The 26,212-nt window shown below is 50.7% G+C and overlaps 1 protein-coding gene across 1 annotated transcript in view; it reads right to left on the bottom strand.

Annotated features, from left to right (window-relative positions):
• Window positions 1-7,370: 7,370 nt before the first annotated feature.
• LOC119974254 overlaps window positions 7,371-26,212 on the bottom strand; it is a 32,010-nt gene continuing 13,168 nt past the window's right edge. The window contains exons 5-6 of the mRNA XM_038813023.1: window positions 11,198-11,308; window positions 7,371-7,426 (exon numbers count right to left, since the gene is read on the bottom strand). Of these exons, the coding sequence (XP_038668951.1) occupies window positions 7,371-7,426; window positions 11,198-11,308 (167 nt within the window). The remainder of the gene's footprint in view (window positions 7,427-11,197; window positions 11,309-26,212) is intronic.

The raw sequence follows: 26,212 nt of genomic DNA, 5'->3' as shown, positions 1-26,212 counted from the left end.
CCTTCCTCCAAGAGACACAACTGAGGGAGAAGGACCAACAGTGGGTAAGGAAGGGCTGGGTGGGGACAAGAGCTGGGAGGGGTAGCCATACTGCTTAATAAGAGGACATGTTTATAGCGTACAGGATCCACCGGCAGACAGGTCAAGCCCCAAAACAGGGTGTATGTCAGAAGAGTGTATGTATGAAAGAGGTTGATGCCAACCTTGGACGACGAGAGGTCACTAGGTCATGCTGTTGGTGCGTCTCCTTGCTCTGCGCTGGCTGGAACCGCTGACAGGTAGCATAGTTCAGGACCATGTTCGTGATGTCCTGGCTGATGCCGGGCCGGTAGACAGCATGCCGGGCTCTGCATCTGCACTTCTCGATGGCCAGGTGTCTCTCATGAATCTGGCGCAGCACCAAGCTCTGGAGACTGAGCGGAATGACAATCCTGTCCAGCTTGAGGAGGATACCATCAATCACCATCAGGTTATCCTTCACATTGTAAAATTGTGGGCACTGCCCTTTCTGCCAGCCATTGGTGAGGTTGTGGATGATGCGCTGCAAGAGGGGGTCTTTGGCTGTCTCATCACGGATGAGAACTACCTTCTCATCTGTCGCCGGGAGGGTGCTAGCACACAGCTGCACCTGCAATTCAATGTGCTGGATGATCTCCAGCGGCTCACTGGGCGAGGTGAAGGAGCGGGACAATGTATCAGCGATGATGAGCTCCTTGCCAGGTGTGTACACCAAGTTGAAGTCATACCTCCTAAGTTTTCTGCAACTGAGGCATCATGTCGTTCAGGTCCTTGTGGATGATATGGATCAGAGGCCTATGATCTGTCTCGACAGTGAATGTCGGCAGGCCGTAGACACATTCATGAAATTTGAGGATGCTGGTGAGAAGACCCAAGCTCTCCTTCTCAATCTGAGCGTAACTGGTTTCAATGGGCGTCATCGCCCTTGATGTGTAGGCTACTGGTGGCCAGGCTGATGTGTCATCTCCTTGAAGCAACACCGTGCCGATGCCATCCTGACTCGCATCTGTGGATATCTTTGTCTCCCAGTCTGGGTCGAAGAATGCCAGGAGTGGTGCAGTGGTGAGCTTGGTTTTCAGCTCCAGCCACTCTGTCTGGTATGCAGCCTTCCACTCAAGGGCAGTTGACTTTTTCACCAGGTTGCTTAGGGCCGTGATGTGTGTGGCCATGTTTGGAATGAACTTGCCCAGAAAATTGACCATACCCAAGAGCACCACCTTTTTGTCCTCAGGGACCTTCATCGCCTCGATGGCCTTGATTTTGTCTGTGTCCGGGTGCACACAATGCTGTGAGACCTGGTCGCTTTGGACCTTGAGAGTCGATGTGCCAAAACAACATTTGGACCTGTTTAATTTTAGGCCGTTGGCATGTACACGGCGGAATGCCTTCTGGAGACGGGACACATGTTCTTCAGGGGTCGTGGACCATATGATGATGTCATCCCCTTCAATGCCTTCCATTATCTGCTCCATGATGCGATGGAATAGCTCCGATGCCACGACGATGCCAAATGGCATGTGATTGTAGCAGTACCTGCCAAAAGGCGTGTTGAAGGTGCAGAGCCTTCTGCTGGACTCTTCCAGCTAGATTTGCCAAAATCTCTGTGATGCATCCAATTTGGTAAAGAAGCGCACGTGTGCCATCTCACTCGTGAGCTCCTCCTGCTTCGGGATGGGGTAATGTTCCCGCAGGTCCCCCGAAGGCTTCTTTATGCACACCATCGAACTGATCCAATCAGTCGGTTCGGTGACCTTGGATACGATGCCTTTTTGTTGAAGATCTTTGAGCTGTGCCTTCAGGCGCTCTCTCAGTGGAGCAGGGACTCGTTGTGGTGCGTGGACCACTGGATTGGCATCAGGTCGTAACAGAATCTTGTATTGATACAGCAGTGTGTCCATCCCGTTGAACACATCTGGATACTGGGTGAGGATGTCGTCGATCCCAGCCTGAAGATCCACATGGGAGGATGGCGTGGTGTAAACCCTTGGAATGAGGTTCAGCTGCTTGCAGGCATGCACACCTAGGATGGATGCCCTCTCCGGCTTAACAATTTCAAAGTGTAACTGTACTTGTGTGTGTCGGTTAGATACGTGCAGATGGCAGGATCCCAGTGCCGTGATGGCATTCCCGTTGTAATCCAGGAGCTTGCAGGCAACTGGAAGGGCCGTGGGGGCTTCTTAATGCGCCTGAAGTCTGTCTGTGAGAGGAGGTTGGCAGAGGCACCTTTGTCAGGCTTGACTGGTTGGGGCAGTGGTTGGCCTTCATCACTGCTCGCCATTCGTCCTTTGAATCCACAGCAAGGATGGATTGGACGTGCGATGTGTCTGATGTGGCATATTCACACGTTGTAATAATGCCCACATGGTAGGCGTTGTCCAGGCATTCATCATCTGGATCCGTCGGGCTGCCGGGATCAGAATCCTGTCGGCATTGTTGCACACTCCAGATGCGCCGTCGTCGGAATTGGGACCGCTGACTCCTCACTGGTGGTGCAGATCTGCACAGGGCTGCATAGTGGGCTGGCTTCCTCCAGTTTAAACAGCATCTGCCTCTTGCAGGGCAGTGTTTCTTTAAATAGGCGGTGCCACAGTTCGAACACGTCATGACGTCGGCGTCCTGACACTCCGTGCATCGTTGCACATGCGCAGTGCGGTTCTCAGACGTCTGCACCTGCGCAGTGTGGGTTTCGGTCGATTCATTATCCCGTTCGCATCGCACATGTGTCAGGCCCCGGGAAGAGCAGGCGAAATGGCCGCTTTTGTCAATGTTGAGGCACTGCATCCGGGAGATGGCCTGCACATTCTCCGCCTCGTGGGAGGCTAGTCTATCATTTTCTGCTGTTTTGTATTGGGAATAGCGATTTTTAGCGTGCTCATGCACTGTGCATGTTTCAATCGCGACTGGCAGGGTCATATGCTTGATCTTCAGTAACTGCTCTCTCAGAGGATCAGAGTGAACTCCAAAAACGATTTGGTCTCTGATCATGGAGTCAGTGATATCACACAAGTTGCAAGATTTTGCTGTCAAACTTGTCCAGGATGGTCTGAAACTTTGTCTTGTCTTTGGCGAAGTGAAAGGAGTTGAATATTTCCAAGGCGTGATCACACGCTGTGGTGAGGAAAAGAGCTATCTTCCGTGCATCAGACGCACCATTGAGGTCTGATGCTTGGACGTAAAGCTGAAATTTCTGCTTGAATGTCCGCCAGTTGGCACTGAGATTGTCGAAGGTCCTGAGCTGGTGAGGAGCCGGAATCTTTTCATTGTGCTGGTATACATTCGCTGGTCGTCACGGATCTTGCTGAGTTGAACTAACTAGTTTGAAGAGATTCCTGGTATCATGTTGTGCTATGCAATTTGGAATAACACAAGCTGTCACTTGATGCAGTTTTGAGTAAAAGATGCTCCAGACTTTGAAGTGAGTTCAATGTGTTTTATTGAACTATTAGCACAGTTCTCAATGAGTTTGACTCTCTGCTAATATAAATGTATTAACTCAGTCTAACTGAACCAGCCTTGCTCTAAGCCACGTGCTGGGGTGTGATGCTGAGGAGACACCCTGTCTCTCTCAGTAGATGTTGGTCTGTGGAAAGAGGCAGGGTGTGAGTGCCTCATTCCTTTTATAGTGAGGTACCACCCCGAGTGTCCTGACTGCTCATTGGTCGTGTCCTATGTGTTCATTGCTGCATGTTTGCATATCATGACACTCTCTATGTCCCCTCAGGAGACGATAGCACATAATAAGCGGAAAAGGGCCAAGATGGCGTTGGAATGCCAGAGATCTGACTTCTCACCACCGGTGAGGAATGGGCCCTGGAAATTGTGGGGTTGTCCAAGGAGAGAGCAGTCACCGACAGCGAGGTTGGCCTGTGTCACAGAGGTGAGGATCCATTGACTCTTCACGCAGGTTTGGGCAGCACGGTAGCATGGTGGTTAGCATAAATGCTTCACAGCTCCAGGGTCCCAGGTTCGATTCCCGGCTGGGTCACTGTCTGTGCGGAGTCTGCACGTCCTCCCCGTGTGTGCGTGGGTTTCCTCCGGGTGCTCCGGTTTCCTCCCACAGTCCAAAGATGTGCTGGTTAGGTGGATTGGCCATGCTAAATTGCCCGTAGCGCCCTAAAAAGTAAGGTTAGGGGGGGGGGGGTGTTGTTGGGTTACGGGTATAGGGTGGATACGTGGGTTTGAGTAGGGTGATCATTGCTCGGCACAACATCAAGGGCCTGTTCTGTGCTGTACTGTTCTATGTTCTATGTTCTATGTTCTATGCCCCCTCATCCTGCTAAACTCCAACGAGTACAGATCCAGAGTGCTCAACCATTCCTCATACGACAAGCTCTTCATTCCAGGGATCATTTTTATGAACCTCCGCTGGACCCTTTCCAAGGCCTGCATGCCCTTCTGCTCAAAACTGCTCCCAATACTCCAAATGGGGTCTCTGACCATGGCCTTATATAGCCTCAGAAGTACATCCCTGGTCTTGTATTCTAGCCCTCTCGACATGAATGCTAACATTGCATTTACCTTCCTTTTTTTTTTAAATTTAGATTACCCAATTATTTTTTCTATTAAGGGGCAATTTAGCGTGGCCAATCCACCTACTCTGCACATTTTTGGGTTGTGGGGGCGAAACCCACGCAGACACGGGGAGAATGTGCAAACTCCACACGGACAGTGACCCAGAGCCGGGATCGAACCTGGGACCTCAGTGCCGTGAGGCGGTTGTGCTAACCACTAGGCCACCGTGCTGCCCTGCATTTACCTTCCTAATTGCCGACTGAACCTGCACTTAAATTTAAGAGAATTGTGAACGAGGTCTCCCAAGTCCCTTTGTGCTTCTGATTTCATAAGCATATTCCCATTTAGAAAATAGTCTTTGCCTCCATTTCTCCTTCCAAAGTGCATAACCTAACACATTTCCATATTGTATTCCATCTGCCACTTCTTAACCCACTCCCTTAGCCTTTCCAAATCCTTCTGCAGCCCCCTTGCTTCCTCAATGCTACCTGCCCCTTTACAGATCTTTGTATCATCTGCAAACTTAGCAACAGTGCCTTCAGTTCCTTCTTCCAGATCATTAATGTATGTTGTGAAAAGTTGTGGTCCCAGCACAGACCCCTGAGGCACACCACTAGTCACCGGCTGCCATCCTAAAAAAGACCTCTTTATCCCCACTCTCTTGCTTCTGCCAGTCAGCCGATCCTCTATCCATGCCAGGATCGTACCCTGAACACTTATTTAACAGTCTGCTATGCGGCACCTTGTCAAAGGCCTTCTGGAAATCTAAATAAATCTAGGGAAAGCGGATTTGTCAAACATGACTTCCCCTTGACGAAGCCGTGCTGACTCAGTCCTATGTTATCATGCACTTCCAAGTACTCTGCGATCTTATCTTTAATCTTTTATCTCTAAAAACTTACCAATGACCAAAGTCCCGCTAACCGGCCTATAGTTTCCCATCTTCTGCCTCCCTCCCTTCTTAAAAAGGGGTGTTACTTTGGCCATTTTCCAGTCCTCTGGGACCTTTCCTGCCTCCAGTGATTCCTGAAAGATCATCACCAATGCCTCCACAATCTCCTGAGCTATCACTTTCAGGAACCTGGGGTGTAGTCCATCTGGTCCTGGTTATTTATCCACTTTCAATTTATCCACTTTCAGACCTTTCAGTTTCCCCAGAACCTTCTCCTTAGTAATGGTCACTGCACTCACCTCTGCCCCCTGGTTCTCCTGGAGCTCTGGCATCCCACTGGTGTCTTCCACCATGAAGACTGATGCAAAGTAACTGTTCTGTTCATCTGCCATTTCTTTGTTTCCTATTATGTCTTCTCCAGCCACATTTTCCAGTGGTCAATATCTAGTTTTGCCTCTCTCTTACCTTTTATATATTGAAAAAACTATTCCTTTATATTACTAGCTAGCGCTCATACTTCATCTTCTCCCCCCTTTTTGCTTTTTTAATTGTCCTCTGCTCGCTTTTAAAGGCTTCCCAATCTTCTGGCTTCCCACTAATCCTCGCCACTTTGTATGCTTTTTCTTTGGCTTTAATGCTGTCCTTGACTCATCAGTCATGGATGCCTTGTCCTCTCGTTAGCATGTTTCCTCCTCCTTGGATGAATTTCTGTTGTGCCTCCCTAATAATCCCCAAAACTCCTGCTATTGCTGTTCCACTGTCTTCCCTGCTAGGCTCCTTTTCCAATCAACTCTGGCCAGCTCCAAGGGCAGCACGGTGGTCTAGTGGTTAGCACAGCCGCCTCACGGCGCTGAGGTCCCAGGTTCGATCCCAGCTCTGGGTCACTGTCTGTGTGGAGTTTGAACATTCTCCCCGTGTCTGCGTGGGTTTCGCCCCCACAACCCAAAGATGTGCAGAGTACGTGGATTGGCCACGCTAAACTGCCCCTTAATTGGAAAAAATAATTGGGTAATCTAAATTTAAAAAAAAAACTCTGGCCAGCTCCTCCCTCATGTCTTTGTAGTTACCCTTATTTAATTGTAATACCGTTACATCTGATTCCAGCTTCTCCCTCTCAAACTGCAGGGTAAATTCTATCATATTGTTGTCACTGCTCCCAAAGGGTTCCTTCACCTTAAGTTCCCTAATCACATGCCAGCATCACCTGCCATTTTATTCAATCCCTGCTTCAGAGTTTGAACTGCTCGCTCTGCCAAACCATTTGAAGCTGGATGAAATAGTGCAGTACCCACATGGCATATTCCATTCTTTTGTGGGCTTTCTTGAAATAATTCTCTTGTAAACATATCTGAAATTGGCGAATCTGGGAGACCATGAGTTGAAACATTTTGCCATAGCTTCTCAATTGTCACAGGAGCTGCAATATTGCTCACGATATGTGTTTCAATCATTCTGACAATAAAAACATGTGGTCCATGAAAGATCCCGCAAAGTCCACATGCAGTCTGGACCACGGCCTATCAGGCCAGTCCCAAGGATGAAGTGGTGCTGGCGGCCCCATCTTCTGGTTCCTCTGACATGCCGAACAGGATTTCACCTTATTCTCAAAGTCCAGACCCATATGAGGCCACCAAACATACGATCTGGCTAGACTTTTCATTCTAGAAGCACCTGGATGTGCCTCATGAATTTCATCCATGAGTTGCGAATGACCAGGCGGCGTAACGACCTCGCTTGACCCCCCCAGCCTGCCTCCGTCCTGCACACTTAACAATAACAGTAGCACAGCAAAACAGTTGCCACAGTAATAAATATGAAAACAGGATCAGTAGTAAAACAGGTCTTGCTTCCAAGTAACCCTCTTGGAAGCTGAAAAAGCCTGCCCAAAGCTTGCATGTGCTCAGAACCCTTAACAGATGCCAGTAAAACAATTACATCAGAGAACGGCTTATATCAACACGTCCTGCTCAAAATGTAACATAGGGCAAACAAATACAGAGTTCCCTGGATGGAAAAGGAAATAGAAATTAAAATTACAAAGAAAAAGGGTGCTTACGACAGGTGTCAGGTGGAAAATTCGTTGAGAATCCAGAGGAATACAAAAGGTTCCGAGAAGAGGTGAAAGATCTCATTAGAAAAGGAAAGAGGGATTGTGGGAAAAGACAAGCAGCCAATATAAAGGGGAATCCCAAAGTCTTCTGTACGATTGGATTGGTTTATTGTCACATGTACCGAGTTACTGTGAAAAATATTGTTCTGCGCGTGGCTCAGATAGATCATTCCGTACATGAAAAGAAAATACATAATAGGGCAAACATAAAATACACAATGTAAATACATAGACACAGGCATTGGGTGAACCATACAGGAGTGTGGTACTACTCAGTAGAGAAGATGTATAAAGAGATCAGATCAGTCCATAAGTCCATCAGATCATAAGAGGGTCATTTCGGAGTCTGGTAACAGCGGGGATGAAGCTGTTTTGAATCTGTCAATGCTTGTTTTCAGACTTTTGTATCTCCTGCCCGATGGAAGATGTTGGCAGAGTGAGTAAGCCGGGTGGGAGGGGTCTTTGATTATGCTGCCCGCTTTCCCTAGGCAGCGGGAGATATAGTTAGAGTCAATGGATGGGAGGCAGGTTCGTGTGATGGAAGGGATGTGTCCACGACTCTCTGTAGTTCCTTAAGTTCTTGGGCCGAGCAGTTGCCATACCAGGCTGTGATGCAGCTAGATAGGATGCTTTCTATGGTGCACCTGTAAAAGTTGGTTACTCCTGAGGAAATATAGATGCTGTTGTGCTTTTGTGGTTGTCACGTCGACATGGGTGGACGAGGACAGATTTTTGGTGATGTGCACACTTAGGAATTTGAAGCTGTTAACCAACTCCACCTCAGCCCCGTTGATGCAGACTGGTGTGAGTACAATACTTTGCTTCCTGAAGTCTATGACCAGCTCTTTATTTTTGCTGGCATTGAGGGATAGATTGTTGTCGTTACGCCACTCCGTAGGTTCTCCCTCTCCCTCCTGTATTCTGATTCATCATTGTTCGAAATCCGACCCAGTATGGTCGTGGCGTCAGAAAACTTGTAGATAGAGTTAGAGACAAATTTTGCCACACAGTTGTGTGTGTACAGGGAGTATAGTAGGGGGCTAAGTACACAGCCTTCCTGGGCCCAGGTATTAGGGATTATCGTGGAGGAGGTGTTGTTGTTTATTCATACTGATTGTGGTCTGTGGGTTAGAAAGTTGAGGATCCAGTTGCAGAGTGAGGAGCCAAATCCTAGGTTGGAGCTTTGATATGAGCTTGGCTGCGTTTATGGCGTTGAAGGCGGAGTTGCAGTCCTTGTTGTGGAGATGCTCTAGGGATGAGTGTAGGGACAGGGAGATGGCATCTGCTGTGGATCAGTTGAGGCAGTATGCAAATTACAGTGGATCTAGGCATTCTGGGAGCATGGAGGTGATGCGCCTCATGACAAACCTCTCAAAGCACTTCATAATGATCAATGTCAAGGCACCGGATGATAATCATTGATGCACGTTGCCTGGTTATTCTTTGGAACCGGTATGATGGTGGTCTTCTTGAAGCAGGTGGGAACGTCAAAACGGAGTACGGAGAGGTTGAAGATGTCCCGTGAACACATTCGCCAGCTGGCCCGCACAGAATCTGAGTGCACGACCAGAGATCCCGTCTGGACCCGTCGCCTTTCGAAGGTTCATTTTCAAGAAGGCCGATCTGACTTTGGAAGCTGTGAAGGTAGGTAGGGGCGTGTCCGAGGCTGTTGGGGCAGGTGACAGTGGTTTGATAGTTTTCTGCTTGAACTGAGTATAGAATGCATTGAGTTCATCAGGGAGGGGTGCGCTGCTGCTGGAGATTCTGCTTGGCTTCGCTTCTTAGCCCATTATGTTGTTTAGACCTTGCCACAACCACCGAGAGTCTGTAACGCTATTCTGTGACTCTAGCTTTGTCTGATATTGTCTCTTGGCATCACTGACGACTTTGCGGACGTCGTACCTGGATTTTCTGTATAGGTCAGGTCGCCTGACTTGGACGCCTCAGACCTGGCCTTCAGTAGGGAATCAATCTCCGGGATAAGCCATGGTTTCCGATTGGGGAACATGCTTACTACTTTATTTGGTACAACCCCAAAGGCTTGTGAATCTATGGAATTCCCTGCCCAGTGAAGCAGTTGAGGCTCCTTCATCAAATGTTTTCAAGATAAAGATAGTTTTTTGAAGAATAAAGGGATTAAGGGTTATGGTGTTCGGGCGGGAAATTAGAGCTGAGTCTACAAAAGATCAGCCATGATCTCATTGAATGACGGACTAGGCTCGTAGGGCCAGATGGCCTACTCCTGCTCCTAGTTCTTATGTTCTTACGTTATGTTCTTTGGCAGGCAGTCGTCCACACATTTGCTGTTATCTGTGATGGTGGCGGCATACTCTTTTAAGTTGGTCACTGAGTTCTTAAATATGTCTCCAAGCAGTCACGTCAGAGCTCTTCTGTTGCCTCAGACCAACACCGCACGACCTTCTTAACTTCTTCAGCGGGCTTCTCCCGCTTAAGTTTCTGCTTGTTTGCCGGGAGAAGGAACACCATCTTACAGTATGATTTTTCAAAGTGCAGTCGGAGTAAGAATCGGTAGGTGCCCTTGATTCTTGTGTAGCAGTGGTCGAGAGTGTTGTCGCCCCTGGTGGGACAGGGAATGTGTTGGTGGAATTTTGGCAGCACACTTGAGGTTGGCCTGGTTGAAGTCCCCGGCCACGATGAACAAGGCCTCCGGGTGTTCTGTTTCATTGTTATTTATAACTGTGAACAATTTGTCCAGCGCCTTCTTCACTTCTGCCTGGGTTGGGATGTAGACCGCTGTGATAATGGCTGAAGGGAACTCACATGGAAGGTAGTACGGGCGGCACTTCACGGTCAGGTCTGGGGAGCAGTAGGTTGCTAAGGTCGCTACCTCTGAGCACCTCCACCCTTTGCTTTGCCTGATGACACCATGTGATCCGGCCGGTGTATTGAGAAGCCTTCAGGTTGTATGGCACAGTCCGGTGAGGCAGTGAAACAGAGCACACAGCAGTCTCTCACTTCCCTCTGAAAGGTAGTCTAGTGGTGAGCTTATCCAGCTTGTTTTCGATCACTTGGATGTTTGCCGGGGAGAGGAGTCTTGAAACTGCGTTGCTTCAGTCTCACCTGCAGACCTCCGCTTTTCACTCGCTTTCTCGGTCTGGATGGACCCAGGATCTGATGAGAGAAGTCTGACCTTGTGGAAGGTAGATGATTGCGTCTGGCAGGGCCCCGGGCGCTGGTTGCGATTTTGGGTTTGCAGGGGGGGCATGTTTGCGATCCGGTCGGGTTCCGGCGTTCTGCGAGGACGGGTCTACCTTGCGGCGCATTCGGGTCCTCGCGCAGGGTCTCCGCAGTTTTGGGGGTCTGGGTCGCAGGCAGGGGCTTCCTGGGTCAGTTTGCGCCCGGTCCTGCATTCTGCTCCAGCGTTTAGTCTGGCCAGGCACTCCTGGAGTGGGGCCTTGGAGTAGGCCTGGCCGGGCTTCCTCGTGGACTCTTTCTTCCATCCTTCGGTATGTCAGGTCGCTGGGCGGGCTTCTCTGGGTCGGGTCGCTGGGTTGGTCTCTGTGTGTTGGGTCAGGATGAGTCTCATGGTCAGGGCTCGGGTTGAGTGCTCCGGCTGCTGGATCGGGTGGTCCAGGGGCTGACGGAAGTTCCTAGGCCAGGTCGGGCGCTCTGAGAGCCAGGTCCGGACCAGGTCGGGGTCATACTTGCAGTTTGGGCCTCTTCAACTTCCGGGTCGGGTCCTCCTCGGAGTCCTGCCTGGTCGAGTTGGGTTGAGTCATCAGGTCTGTTCCCCGGGCCTCTGAGGAAAGTCGAGCCTGCAAGAAGACATAAAAGAGAAAGGTTAGTGATAGTGTTCGTGTTAGAATTAAGTTTAAAGAGATTATGGGAAATGTAAGAAGAGCATCTGTGTGAGAGAGCTGACAGAGAATCGCCACGCTCCGTGCCTTCTTGCTGATTGCTAGATTGTAAAAGGTGGCAAAATGGGGTCAATTCAGGATCTAAAAGGGAATTTACAGATGCAGATTAGGGGCATGGCTGTGGTATTAAATGAATACTTTACATCTGCCTTTACATGACGACAGACGAGGAAACTCTGTCCCTCGAAGGGTTCAAAATTGATAAGGAGGAAGTGTTGGGTAGACTCAGGGGAGGTGTCAGAGGACTGGAGAATTGCAAATGTTACACACGTGTTCAAAAGGTTGTGAGGATCATCCCAGCAATCAGAAACCAGTCATCTTATGGGCAGGTTTCTAGACAATTATTCAGGATAAAATTGTGGTGAACCACTGTGCACCTGTATTAGGGGATGTACGGTAGGACCTGCACTACAGGTTCGCCGGTAGCCCCTGCCAGCTAGCTCCGCCCACGAGCAGCCGTATAAATATGCATGACCTCCTCCTGATTAGCCATTTTGCCAGCTGCAGTAGGAGGCCACGCATCTGAGTGTAATAAAGCCACAGTTGTACCAATCTGAGTCTTTCGTGCAATTGATCGTACATCAAGAATTAGTGGTCATGTGGAAAAATGTCGGCTGATTAGGAACAGCCAGCATGGATTTCCAAAGGGGAGATAGTGTTTAACTAACTTGCAGGAGTTTTTTGAGGAGGTAACAGAAAGGGTCAATGAATGAGAGTATGGTTGTCGAGCGGTGCACATGAACTTTCATAAAGTACTCGACACAGTGCCACACGACAGACGTGTGAGAAAAGGTGTAACTCATGGAATAAAAGGGACATTAGCAATATGGATGGAAAATTGGCTGAATAATAGGAAGTAAGAGTGATGGTCAATGGATAGCTATTCGATAAATCACCTGGGCTGGATGGACTACGCCCCAGCATTCCAAAAGAGATAGCTGAGGAGATTGTAGAGGCATTGGTGGTGATCTTTCAGGAATCACTGGATGCAGGAAGGGTAATGTAACACCCCTGTTTAAGAGGGGAGGGAGGCAGAAGACAGGAAATTTAGGCCGGTTAGCCTGACTTTGGTCATTGGCAAGATTTTAGAGTCCATTTAGAAGTGCATGACAAAATAAGACTGAGTCAGCACAGCTTTGTCAAGGGGAGGACATGTCTGACAAATCTGTTAAGAGTTCTTTTAAGGAGGTAACAAGGAAGTTAGACAAAGGAAAGCCAGTGGACGTTATTTATTTAGATTTCCAGAAGGCCTTCGACAATGTGCCGCATCGGAGACTGTTAAATAAGTTAAGAGCCCATGGTGTTAAGGGTAAGATCCTAGCATGGATAGAGGATTGGCTGACTGGCAAAAGGCAGAGAGTGGGGATAAAGGCATCTTTTTAAAGATTGCAGCCAATGACTAGTGGTGTTCCTCAGGGGTCTGTGCTGGGACCACAACTTTTCACGATACATTAATGAGCTAGAAGAAGGAACTGAAGGCACTGTTGTTAAGTTTGCACATGATACAAAGATCTGTAGAGGGACAGGTAGTATTGAGGAAGCAAGGGGGCTACAGAAGGATTTGGAAAGGCTAGGAGAATAGGCAATGAAGTGGCAGATGAAATACAATGTGGAAAAGTGGAAGGTTAGGCACTCTGGAAGGAGGAATGGCGGCATAGACTATTTTCTAAATGGGGAAATGCTTAGGAAATCGGAAGCATAAAGGAACTTGGGAGGCCTTGTTCACGATTCTCTTAAGATTAACGTGCAGGTTCCCGTACCAGCCTCCCCGAACAGGCACCGGAATGTGGTGACTTGGGGCTTTTCACAGTAACTTCATTTGAAGCCTACTTGTGACAATAAGCGATTTTCATTTCATTTCATTCAGGTTCAGTCGGCAGTTAGGGAGGCAAATTCAATGTTAGTTTTTGTCATGTGAGAGTACCTTTAAGAAATGAGTGTTTATAAATGGGTGTGTACATAAAAATCTGTAGTGAGAGTACCTTTAAGAAATGGGGGTTTATTACTGCAGTGATGTCAGAGAGTGGGTGGAGCTGGGCTGTCTGTCAGCTTTTAACTTTTGCTTTAGGCTTTTTGCTGCAGGGTGGGTTTGGTTTCATTTTAGTTTTGGAGAAGCTGAAATCACAGCAGGATGTGTGAATCTCTGCAAGCTTATGAGTGTCCATTTGCTGATTTCAACGTGGTAACTGTTCTCAGTAGTGAAGTTAAACCTGGGGTGCTTCTGTTAAAAGGTGTTTTTTTAAGTCTTATGGATGTTAAAAGGAAATTAAGGATTACTTAGTGTTGTATTCTTTGGGGGTTGTATTTGAATTGATGGTTGCTAAGATGTTCACTGTATGTTTTAAAAAGGTCAACTTGAGTTCATAGAATAAACATTGTTTTTCTTTAAAAAGTACTTTTCCATTTCTGCTGTACCATACCTGTAGAGTGGGCCCTGTACTCCCCCATATCACAATCTATTAAAAGTTGTGGGTCAGGTGAACTCCATGATACACTGTGGGGTTCTCTACACCCTGGCCTATAACAGTATTCATGTCGAGAGGGCGAGCATACAAGACCAGGGATGTGCTTCTGAGACTGTATAAGGCTCTGGTCAGACTCAATTTGGAGTATTGAGAAGTTTTGTGCCCAGTATCTAAGGAAGGATGTGCTGGCCTTGGAAAGGGTCCAGAGGAGGTTCACAAGAATGATCTCTGGAATGACGAGCTTGCCATATGAAGAACCGTTGAGGATTCTGGGTCTGTACTCGTTGGAGTTTAGAAGGATTGGGGGGGGATCTTACTGAAACTTACAGGACACTGCGAGGCATGGACAGAGTGGATGTGGAGAGGATATTTCCACTTGCAGGAAAAACTAGAAGCAGGGGCCACACTCTCAGACTAAAGGGTCGATCCTTTAAAACAGAGATGAGGAGGAATTTGTTCAGCCAGAGGGTGGTGAATCTGTGGGACTCTTTACCGCAGAAGGCTGTGGAGGCCAAATCACTGAGTGTATTTAGGACAGACATAGATAGATTCTTGATTAATAAGGGGATCAGGGGTTATGGGGAGAAGGCAGGAGAATGGGAATGAGAAAAATATCAGTCATGATTGAATGTGGACTCGATGGGCCGAGTGGCCCAATTCTGCTCCTATGTCTTATGGTCTTAGGGGCTGGATGAAGGTTTGTGGTGGTGTTCCCCAAGGGTCGGTATTGGGACCCTGCTTTTCCTGATATCTATTAGGGATCTAGATCTTGGTGAGCAGGGGAACAATTTCAAAATTTGTGGATGATCTACAATTTGGAAATATTGTAAACTGTTAAGAGGACCATGAAGAACTTCAAAAGGACGTAGACAAGTTGGTGGAATGGGCAGATTGGTGGCAGATGATGTTCAATGTGGAGACCTGTGAGGTGATGCACTTTGGTAGCTATTGTGTTATGCTGCTTCGGATAACGCAGGCTGCTACTTGATGCAGTCTTAACTAAAGGATGCTCCAGACTCTGAAATGAGTTCAACGTGTTTATTGAACTATTAACACAGTTCGCAAATTAGTTCGATTCTCTGCTAATCTAACTGCAGTAACTCAGTCTAACTGTACCAGCTTGCTCTAAGCCACGTGCTGGGATGTGATGCTGCTGATCAACCCTGTCTAACTCTCTAGATGTCTGTCTGTGGAAAGAGGCAGGGTGTGAGTGCCTCATCCCTTTTATAGTGTTTATGTCATGCCTCCTTGTGATGATGTTACCTCTGAGTGTCCTGACTGCCCATTGGTTGTGTCCTATTCTGAGTGTTCATTGTTTGCATATCATGACATCGCCCCCTTTTTTTGATGTATATACATGTGAATGTGTCTGTCTAATGTGACTGACTGAGGAATACAGAACAGAACAAACAAAACAAATGCTCATACGTCCAGTTTCTGAGGCTTGCGTCTGATCCTCGTCGACCGCCGGAGAGGTGGTGGAGGGAATGACGGTGTCTTGACAGGCGAGTGGGAGGCACGACTGATGGCCTCGTGGTTCGAGGTGTCTGGAGGTGGCAATTAGACATGTGGAAATGGACGGGAAAGTGGTTGTGGATAAGCAACTTTTCGCAGTACCCTTCGATTCCTTCACACAATGGAGCCATCAGCCATACGTATGACATAGGATCTGGGCGGGGCCTATCGAACAATGACAGCCGGAGCAGACCACCCACCATCCGGTATCTTGATCCTGACTGTGTCTGCCGGGGATAGCACGTCCAGATCGGTGGCATGTGCGTCATAGCCCTGTTTCTGAGCTGCTGCATCTTCTGCAGCACCGGGAGGTGATCAAGGTTGGGCAGGTGTATGGCTGGAAGTGCCGCCCGCAGGTCCCTGTTCATCAGCAGTTGAGCTGGTGACATGCCAGTGGACAAGGGAGTCGCCCGGTACGCAAGTAGTGCAAGGTGTATGTCGGAAGCGGAGTCCGAGGCCTTGCAGACGAGCTGTTTAACGATGTGCACCCCTTTTTTGACTTTACCATTGGACTGCGGATAGTGCGGACTGGAGCTGACAGCCTGAAATTATAGCTCTTGGCAAACGTGGACCATTCTCGACTGTGGAAGCACGGGCCATTGTCGCTCATTGCGGTGTATGGGATGCCATGCCGTGAGAATGTCTCTTTACACACTGTGATGACGGTGAGGTGAGGTGAGGTCTGGCAGCTTCAGCACCTCAGGATAGTTCGAAAAGTAATCGATGATTAAGATATAGTCGCGACCATTCACGTGGAATAGGTCAATGCTAATGTTGGACCATGGAGAGGTCTCTAGGTCATGTGGTTGGAGCGTCTCCTTGCTCTGCGCTGTTTGGAACCTCTGACAGGTTTCGCAGTTCAGGACCATGTCCGTGATGTCCTGGTTGATGCCGGGCCAGTAGACAGTTTGCCGGGCCCTGTGTCTGCACTTTTCCAAGCCCAGGTGTCCCTCATGAATCTGCCGCAGCACCATGCTCTGGAGATGTAGTGGGATGATTATCCTGTCCAGCTTGAGCAGGATGCCGTCGATCAGCGTCAGGCCGTCCTTGACGTTGTAGAATTGAGGGTATTGCCCTTTTTGCCAGCCATTGCTGAGGTTGTGGATGACTCGCTGCAACAGGAAGTCTTTGGCCGTCTCTTCTCGGATGAGAACGATCTTCTCATCTACTGCCGGGAGAGTGCTTGCACACTGTTGTACCTGCAATTCAATGTGCTGGATGATCTCCAGTGGTTCACTGGGTGAGTTGACGGAGCCGGACAATGCATCGGCGATGATGTGCTGCTTGCCAGGTGTGTACACCAAATTGAAATCATACCTCCGGAGTTTGAGCAGAATTCTCTGCAAACGAGGCGTCACGTCGTTCAGGTACTTTTGGATGATGTGGACCAGAGGCCTATGATCCGTCTCAACAGTAAATGTTGGCAAGCCGTAGACATAATCATGAAATTTGAGGATGCCGGTAAGAAGACTTAAACATTCCTTCTCAATCTGCGCATATCTGAGGCGAAATCGCCCGGGGCCGCCGAAAATCCCGCCCCCGCCGTGGCAGAAATTCTCTGCCACCCGGGAATTGGCGGGGGCAGGAAACGCTCCGCACCGAGCGGCGAGCCCCCTGTGGCGATTCTCCGGCCCGCGATGGGCCGAAGTCCCGCCGCTGGGAGGCCTCTCCCGCCACCGAGGTTTGAACCATCTCTGGTGGCGGCGGGATTGGCGACGGGAGCGGGCCCCCGGGGTCCTGGGGGGGGGGGGGGGGGGGCGCGGGGCGATCGGAACCCGGGGGGTGCCCCCACGGTGGTCAGGCCCGTGATCGGGGCCCACCGATCGGCGGGTAGGCCAGTGCCGTGGGGGCACTCTTTCCCTTCTGCTGCCGCCACGGCCTCCACCATGGTGGACGTGGAAGAGAATCCCCCAGCGCGCATGCGCCGGTGGTGCCGTCAGCGGCAGCACCACTGGCACATGCGTGAACCGGCAAAGGCCCTTCGGCTAGCCCCAGTGCCGGGCAGCGGGCGTCAAAGGCCGCTGGTGCCGGTTTTGGCGTCAGCCAGCGTGGTGCCAACCGCTCCGTCGCGGGCCTAGCCCCTCAATGTGAGGGCTTGGCCCCCAAAGGTGCGAGAATTCCGTACCTTTGGGGAGGCCCGACGCCAGAGTGGTTGGCGCCACTCCGCTACGCCGGGACCCCCCCACCCCGCCGGGTAGGGGAGAATCCCGCCCCTGGTCTCAGTGGGTGTCATTGCCCGTGACGCATATGCTAATGATACCCAGGATGCGTGTCGTCTCTTTGAAGCAACACTGCCCCAATGCCATCCTGAGTCGCATCTGTGGATATCTTGGTCTCTCGGTCTGGGTCAAAGAATGCAAGGACGGGTGCAGTGGGGAGTTTGGCTTTCAGCTCCAGCCACTCGGTTCGGTGTTCCGCCTTCCACTCAAAGGCAGTTGATTTTTTTTACCAGGTTACGTAGGGCCATGTGTGTGTGGCCAAACTCGGGTTGAATGTGCCAAGGAAATTGACCATTCCCAGGAAGCGCAGTACTGCCTTCTTGTCCTCGGGGACTTTCAGTGCCTCGATGGCTTTAATTTTGTCTGTGTCCGGGCGCACACTGTGCCGAAATCTGATCACCCAGGAACTTCAGCGTGGATGTCCCAAAACAGCACTTGGACCTGTTTAGCTTGAGGCCATGTTCATGTCTGCGTCGGAATACTTTCTTGAGTCGCGACACATGTTCCTCTGGGGTTGTGGACCAGATTATGACATTGTCAACGTAGACACGAACCCCTTCTATTCCCTCCATCATCTGCTCCATGATGCGATGGAAAATCTCTGATGCCGAGATGATGCCAAATGGCATTCGGTTGTAGCAGAATCTGCCAAAAGGCGTGTTGAAGATGCAGAGCCTTCTGCTGGATTCTTCAAGTTGGATTTGCCAAAATCCTTGGGATGTGTCCAATTTTGTGAAGAAGCGCGCGTGTGTCATCTCACTCGTGATTTCTTCCCTCTTCGGGATGGGGTAATGTTCCCGCATAATGTTTTTGTTTAGATCCTTGGGGTCAATGCAGATGCATCGATCTTCCGAAGGCTTCTTTATGCACAGCATCGAGCTGACCCAGTCAGTTAGTTCAGTGACCTTGGAGATGATGCCTTTTTGTTGTCGACTTGTGAGTTCTGCCTACTGCTGATCAACCCTGTCTAACTCTATAGATGTCTGTCTGTGGAAAGAGGCAGGGTGTGAGTGCCTCATCCCTTTTATAGGGCGAAATTCTCCGACCCCACGCAGGGTCGGAGAATAGGCGGGAAGCGGCGTTATTTCCGCTCCCGCAGGTTTTTGAATTCTCCCGCCGGTCATAAACCGGCGTTGTGCAAATCCCGCCGGCAGCCTGTGAAAACAGCTGGCGCCGGCGGGATTTCATTTTTTTAAAACTTACCTCAAATCTCCGGCCCGGATGGGCCGAAGTCCCGCCACTGGGAGGCCTTCTCCCGCCGCCGAGGTTTAAACCACCTCTGGAACGGCGGGCTCAGCGGCGCGAGCAGGCCCCCGGGGTCCTGGGGGGGGCGGGGGGCGATCGGACCCGGGGGGGTGCCCCCACGGAGGCCTGGCCCGCGATCGGGGCCCCCCGCTCACTCCGCGGGGCAGTGCCGTGGGGGCACTCTTTCTCCTTCCGCGCCGCCACGGCCTCCGCCATGGCGGACGCGGAGGAGAACCCCGCATCGCGCATGCGCCGGCAGTGACGTCAGCGGCCAGCTGCCGCTGACGTCACTGCCGGCGCATGCGCCGACCGCCGAAAGCCTTTCGGCCAGCCCCACTTCCGACTGCGCCGGGTGTTTGCGCCAGTCTTCTGGTGCAAACTGCTCCGGCGCGGGGCTGGCCCCCAAAGGTGGGGAGAATTCCCCACCTTTGGGGAGGCGCGACCCCTGAGTGGTTGGCGCCACTCCCCTACGCCGGCACCCTCCGTCACGCCGGGTAGGGGAGAATCCAGCCCATAGTGTTTATGTCATGCCCCCTTGTGGTGATGCCACCTCTGAGTGTCCTGACTGCCCACTGGGTTGTGTCCTATTCTGAGTGTTCATTGGTTGCATGTTTGCATATCATGACAGTAGGAAGAACATGGAGACAATATAAAATAAAGGGTAACATTCTGAAACGGGTGTCATAATAGCCACTCACGTGTATAATGAGATGCAGACAGGCAGTGATTGACACACAGGATGACCAGTAAGCACACAACACAGTGCAGCCAATCACCAGACAGGACACTACCACTATAAAGCCAGAGGGCACTAGGTTTCCTGCTCTCTCTGGACCCATGATGTGGAGATGCCGGCGTTGGACTGGGGTGAGCACAGTAAGAAGTCTTACAACACCAGGTTAAAGTCCAACAGGTTTGTTTCAAACACGAGCTTTCGGAGCACGGCTCCTTCTTCAGGTGAATGCACCATTCACCTGAAGAAGGAGCCGTGCTCCGAAAGCTCGTCTCTGGACCCAGCCACTGAGACAGTCAGAGTCCACGAGCTAGCAAGTGCAAACACCATGTGGTAGCTAGTAAGTCTGGTCAGGCTACTACAAGGTCACCAGTCAGATCAGTATAGTGTCGGCCCACAGCTGATTATGTATATCAGTTCTATGGTTGAATAAAACAGTGTTAGATCTTCTCCAGTGTTAGACGTCTGTTTCTAGCTTCCCTGCATTGAGTGCTATCCGCATCGAACCAACCTGCCTAACACATCAACGGGGAGCAGGAGCAGAGGTACCTGGGTGTATCTGTGCAGAAATCATTGAAGGTGGCAGGACAGGTGGAGAGAGCAGGTAATAAAGCAGAGAGTATTCTGGGCTTCATTAACTGGGACACAGAGCACAAGGTCAGGGAGGTTATACTGAACTTTACAAGGCACTGGTTAGACCTCAGCTGGAATATTATACAGTTCTGGGCTCCACACTATAGGAAGGATATGAACACATTGCAGAGAATTTAGAAGAGGTTCACAAGAACAGTTCCAGCGATGAGGAAATTCAGTGATGAGGATAGATTGGAGAGGCTGGGACTGTTCTCTTTGTAGAGAAGAAGGCTAAGAGGAGATTCGATAGAGATGCTCAAAATCATGAGGGGGCTGGACAGAGTAGACAGGGGCAAACTGTTCCTGCTCAGAAATATATCAAGAACGAGAGGGGCACAGATTTAAAATGATTTGCAAAAGAAGCTGATGTGAAGAAAGAAAAACCTTTTCACACAAAGCGAGTGGTTTGGGGTCTGGAACACACGGCCTGGAAGTCTGGTGGAGGCAGCTTCAATTGAGGCACTTGAGAGAGTGTTAGATGATTATTTGAATAGAAACAATGTACAGGGGTCTGGGAAAAAGGGAGGGGAACATCACAAAGTCAGGATTCCCATTTGCAGAGCTGCCGCAGACATGATGAACCAAATGGCCTCCTTCTGCCCCATTAACAATGCTGTGACTCCATGATTTGGCATTATGATGCTACAAAAACAGAAATACAAACTATTTTCTTATTTTCTTAAACATAGGGGCCGTGATTCTTCGATATTCACGGAAATGGCCCGACGCTGGTGTCAACATCGGCGTGAACCACTCCACCGTCTGGTCGACCAAAAGTTGCAATATTCTCCGCCCCGGAAGGGACTAGCAGCGGCCTGACGTGAAGCGTGAAGGCGCGACCTGGAATGGCGTCACAGACGCGTGCGGTGTGGCTCTTGAAAAGACGCCATCAGCGGAGAGACAGCGAAGACAGGAAGATGGCCTCCCGCCGCGCAGCGCCGAGGTTCCAGGCGTGGTTCATTGAAGCTCTTCTGGACGCCATGGAGAACTATGGGTCCGTGTGCTGCAGTGTCGAGGCCACTTGCAGGGTCCTTCCAGGTGAAGGTGTTACTGTGGACATGCGTCAGACATTGTCTAACGAGGTTGAGCCCGGAGCTCATCGCAGAGCGGGTTGTCATCATCCTCCATGCCATGCAATAGACCTGCCTCCACCAGACTTCCAGGCCGTGTATTCCAGACCCCAAACCACTCGCTTTGTGTGAAAAGGGTTTTCTCTCTTCACATCAGCTTCTTTTGCAAATCATTTTAAATCTGTGCCCCTCTCGTTCTTGATACATTTCTGAGCAGGAACAGTTTGCCCCTGTCTACTCTGTCCAGCCCCCGCATGATTTTGAGCATCTCTATCGAATCTCCTCTTAGCCTTCTTCTCTCCGAAGAGAACAGTCCCAGCCTCTCCAATCTATCCTCATCACTGACAACCGTGTGAGCCCTGCCCATTGTGCCGCAGGTGGATGTGTAATGGAGCGGTGGTGTGCATGTGGGTGGTGGGTGGTGGGCGGGGTGAGGGTGGTTGGTGGTGGGTGGGGTGAGGGTAGTTGGTGGTGGGCGGGGTGAGGGTAGTTGGTGGTGGGCGGGGTGAGGGTGGTTGGTGGTGGGCGGGGTGAGGGTGGTGGGGTAGTACCGTACTGTGCTGTCCGTGCCCATGCTCAGCCAATTCCCCCCAAGTCTGTGAACTGTGCGGCTATCAATTCCTCCCGTGCCCACTCGCCCAGCCGGTATCGGTGGGCAGCCTCCCGTCCCTGTGCAGCCCTTCTGCCCCCCACTCCACATCCTCCTCACCTGGGGAAGCATGTCCTTCGTCGTGCCTCCCCCCGCCCCCGCTCTGCCCCCAGCACATCGCCCCTCTGCTGGGCTATATTGTGTAGGACGCAGCAGACCACAATGATGCGGCCGACATTATCCGACGGGTAGTAAAGGGCCCTCCAGAGCGCACCAGGCACCTGAAGCCCATCTTCAGCAGCCCGATGCACCTCTCGACCATACCCCTGGTTGCTGCATGTGTATCGTTGTAGTGGGTCTCCGCTTCAGTCCGTGGCCTCCGTATAGGCGTCATCAGCCACGTCCGCAATGGGTAAACCTTGTCGCCCAGCAACCAGCCCTGCAGCCGGGACGGGGTGGGTGGTGTCCCTCGAACATGGCAGGGATGAGCAATTGGGCCAGAATGAATGAATCATGCACACTGCTCGGGTAACCGACGCCTGGGAAATGCCAAACCGGTCCCCACTCGGCAACCGGAACGACCCCGTGGCATTAAATTTCAGGGCCACTGTCACCTTGACGTCCACAGGGAAAAGGTGTCCACCAGAGGTGCCTGGTCCGTGAGGTCCTGGTACGACGTTTTTGGCCGTTACACACGGAGCCTCATGAGGCGCCTCCGTCGCCTTGGCATCACCAGCAGCTCCTCCTCCTCATCCTGTTGGGAGGCCCTCCAGCCTGGGCGGCTGCCACCTGCTCCTCTGCGGCACGCTCCTCTGTGGTAGCCTCTGCCGCCTCCCTGGCACATTCCTGCTCCAGGTCCCATAGGGACACATGCAGGCAGCGGCCCCCTCCACGGCTGTCATGATATGCACTCATGCACATAATGAGATACAGACAGGTAGTGACAGACACCCAGTACAACCAATCAACACACAGGACAGAACACAACCATTCACCAGGCAGAACATTAGAAGGTAGTCTCCCAGTATAAAACACACGAGGCATCAACACTCTGCCTCTTTCCACTGGCGACAACTGCAGTGACAGTCAGGGTGTATATATCAGTTAGCACCTTCTACACGTGGCGCAGAGCTAGTCTGGTCTAGTTAGTTATAACAACTATAGATTAGTAGAGTGTCAAACCCACAGCGAACTGTGTGCACTGCTTAACAAATTCAATAAAGCGTATTGAACTAACATCACAGTTTGGAGTCTACTTTCAAGTACAACTGCATCTACATCTACGGTCTACCAACATTCACAGTGGAGACTGACCCCTGGTCCATATCATTCATAAGGACTTGAATGTCATGACGCCCAGGCTTCAGCACATTCCCCTCGACTGCGAAGGTACGATTTTGAGTTAGTATACATACCAAGCTGATAATTGCAGATGCCCTGTCCTGCTCCATCACCTCGCTCTGTGAACAGGTTGAGTTCATCCGCCAGATTGAGGCACAGGTGCAGCTGTGTGCCAGCAACCACCTGGCCTCAGGTGAAAGAGTGATCAGCATTCGTGAAGAGACTGCCAAAGACCCTCTTCTGCAGCGTCTAATGCACCACCTAATGCACCACCTTGCAAATGGCTGGCAAAAAGGGCAATGCCCTCAGTTCTTCAATGTGAAGGACGACCTGACAGCCGTCGAGGGGATCCTCCTCAAGCTGGATCGTATCGTTATTCCTTACAGTCTGCAGAGCTTAGTACTCAAACAAATCCACAAGGGACACCTAGGTGTTGAAAAGTATCGGCGCAGGGCCCGGCAGGCTGTCTATTGGCCTGGAATCAGCCAGGAGATATCCAACATGGTCCTCAATTGTGCGGCCTGCCAGCGTTTCCAGCCTGCTCAAACAAAAGAAACACTCCAGCAACATGAGATTGTGACCTCTCCAAGGTGGGAATTGACCTTTTTCACGCCAATGGGCATGACTATGTGCTCATCATAGCTTACTTCTCAAATTACCCGGCAGTTGTGAAGCTTTCAGACCTCACATCAAGGACAGTCATCAAGGCCTGCAAGGAGACATTTGCCAGGCATGGTATTCCACTCACTGTCATGAGTGACAATGGTCCCTGCTTCCACAGCCAAGATTTGTCCAATTTCACCAAGTCGTACCAATTCAACCACATTACCTCAAGCCCACACTACCCGCAGTCCAACGGGAAGGTTGAGAAAGGGGTCCAAATAGTGAAGCAACTGCTCTGCAAGGCTGCGGACTCTGCTTCTGACTTCAACCTTGTGCTGCTGGCATACAGGGCAACCCCTCTGTCCACTGGTATGTCTCCGGCTCAACTCCTCATGAATAGAGACCTGCGGACGACTGTTCCAGCCATACACTTACCAGGCCTGGATCACATCCCAGTGCTGCAAAAGGTGCAGCAGTTCAGGAACCGGCAAAAGCTGACGTACGATACTCATGCTACCGATTTGCCTGTGCTATCTACGGAAGGTGCTGTTCGGATCCAGCTACCTGATGGAGGCTAGTCAGCTCCAGCTGTTGTGATTTGACAGGCTGCTCCCAGATCGTTTGTAGTTCAAATGGCTGATGGTTCCATTGTCAGGCGCAACAGAAGGGCACTGCGCAAAGTTGCCTGCCCACCACCACATCCTACTTTTCCGTCTGTTGTTCTGCCTCCTCCGGACACCTTGCACCACGAGGCCACCAATCTGGCAGCAATCCCGCCTGTCAAGACACTGTCGTCCCCATCTCCACCTCTCAGGCGGTCAACAAGGATTAGACGCAAGCCCCAAAGATTGGACTTAGAGACATTTATCTCGTAAATTTTGTTCTTATGTATATATTCATCCACACACCATTTAATGTAAATAGTTCCACATGTAAATACAGTTGCATATGCTCCAAGCAACCAACATTTTTTTTTAAAAAGGGGAGATGTCATGATATGCACTCATGCACATAATGCGATACAGACAGGCAGTGACAGACACCCAGTACAACCAATAAACACACAGGACAGAACACAACCAATCACCAGGCAGAACATTAGAAGGTGGTCTCCCACTATAAAGCACACGACGCATCAACACTCTGCCTCTTTCCACTGGTGACAACTGTAGTGACAGTCAGGGTGTATATATCAGCTAGCACCTTCTACACATGACTCAGAGCTAGTCTGGTCTAGTTAGTTATAGACTAGTTTAGATTAGAAGAGTGTCAAACCCACAGTGAACTGTATGCACTGTTGAACAAGTTCAATAAATCTACTTTCAAGTACAACTGCTTCCAATTGCAGTCCGTGTTACCCCAGGGTGATTAACACAACGGCGACCAACATCGCTGGGTGATGGCCAAACATAACGATCTGCAGGGGGTGGGGGTGGTCGACATATCATAATTCTACATACCCGCCTCCGCAGCCAGATGCCATGGGCTGCATGGTCGCCACTGTTGCCAGCTGGCACCTAGCCAGGCAAACACCACACCCCCAAACCCCGGCCCTCTTCCCCCCCCAACCCTGGCACTCCCCAATACCCAGCCTGGCACGCCCCCCCCCCCCCCACCCCCCACCCTGGCACTGGCCCCAACAACGCCATGCTCCCCCGGCCCTGGGCTAAATCCGCCACCGACAACCGCAACACCACCCCCCCCCCCCCCACCACGGCCGTGCCATCTCTTTGTTTGCCCCCTTCTCCCCTACCACCTCGTTCACCATGTCAGCCAGCACGGCTGGTTGACGCTGTTAAAAATCTACTTTGATTGATACTGGCATGACCTGTGGTCACGCCCATCCGGGCCGGAGATTTGCAGCAGGCCCAGGGACCAGCATGCCACGCCGATCCTCACGATTCTGCGAGGTGCGCGGAGTAATTCCCGTCGGCAGCCTTTTTCGCCACTCAGAGAATAGGGAAGACGGTTTCGGGGCGGCGGGGAGGAATTCGCACCTTCTCCCAGGGATTCTCCGACCCGGCGGAGCGTTGGAGAATCCCGGCCAGGAATTGTGAAAGGAGATATTGCAACAAAGGCAGAAAGTTCCACCACGTTGTGTCACTGGCTGTACAGCAACTTTTCTTCGGGCACTGGGCGTGTTGCCTCATCAGCCAACTTAAAAGAGGCAAAGGGAAGACAAGGTCAAAGAAGAACATCTCACGACACGTCACAAGAGCATAATAAAACACAATTTGTCAATAAGCCACATTATGAGATATTCAGAAGAATCCATAGAATCTCTAGAGTTCAGAAGGAGGCCATTCAGCCCATCAAATCTGCACCGACCCTCCGAACAGGCAACCTACCTAGGCTCACTCCCCTGCCCTATCCCCATAATACCAACTAA

The sequence above is a fragment of the Scyliorhinus canicula genome, chromosome 12, assembly GCF_902713615.1.
Source record: "Scyliorhinus canicula chromosome 12, sScyCan1.1, whole genome shotgun sequence".
In the NCBI taxonomy this organism is placed as follows: Eukaryota; Metazoa; Chordata; class Chondrichthyes; order Carcharhiniformes; family Scyliorhinidae; genus Scyliorhinus; species Scyliorhinus canicula.
This window is presented reverse-complemented; position numbering and strand designations above follow the sequence as displayed.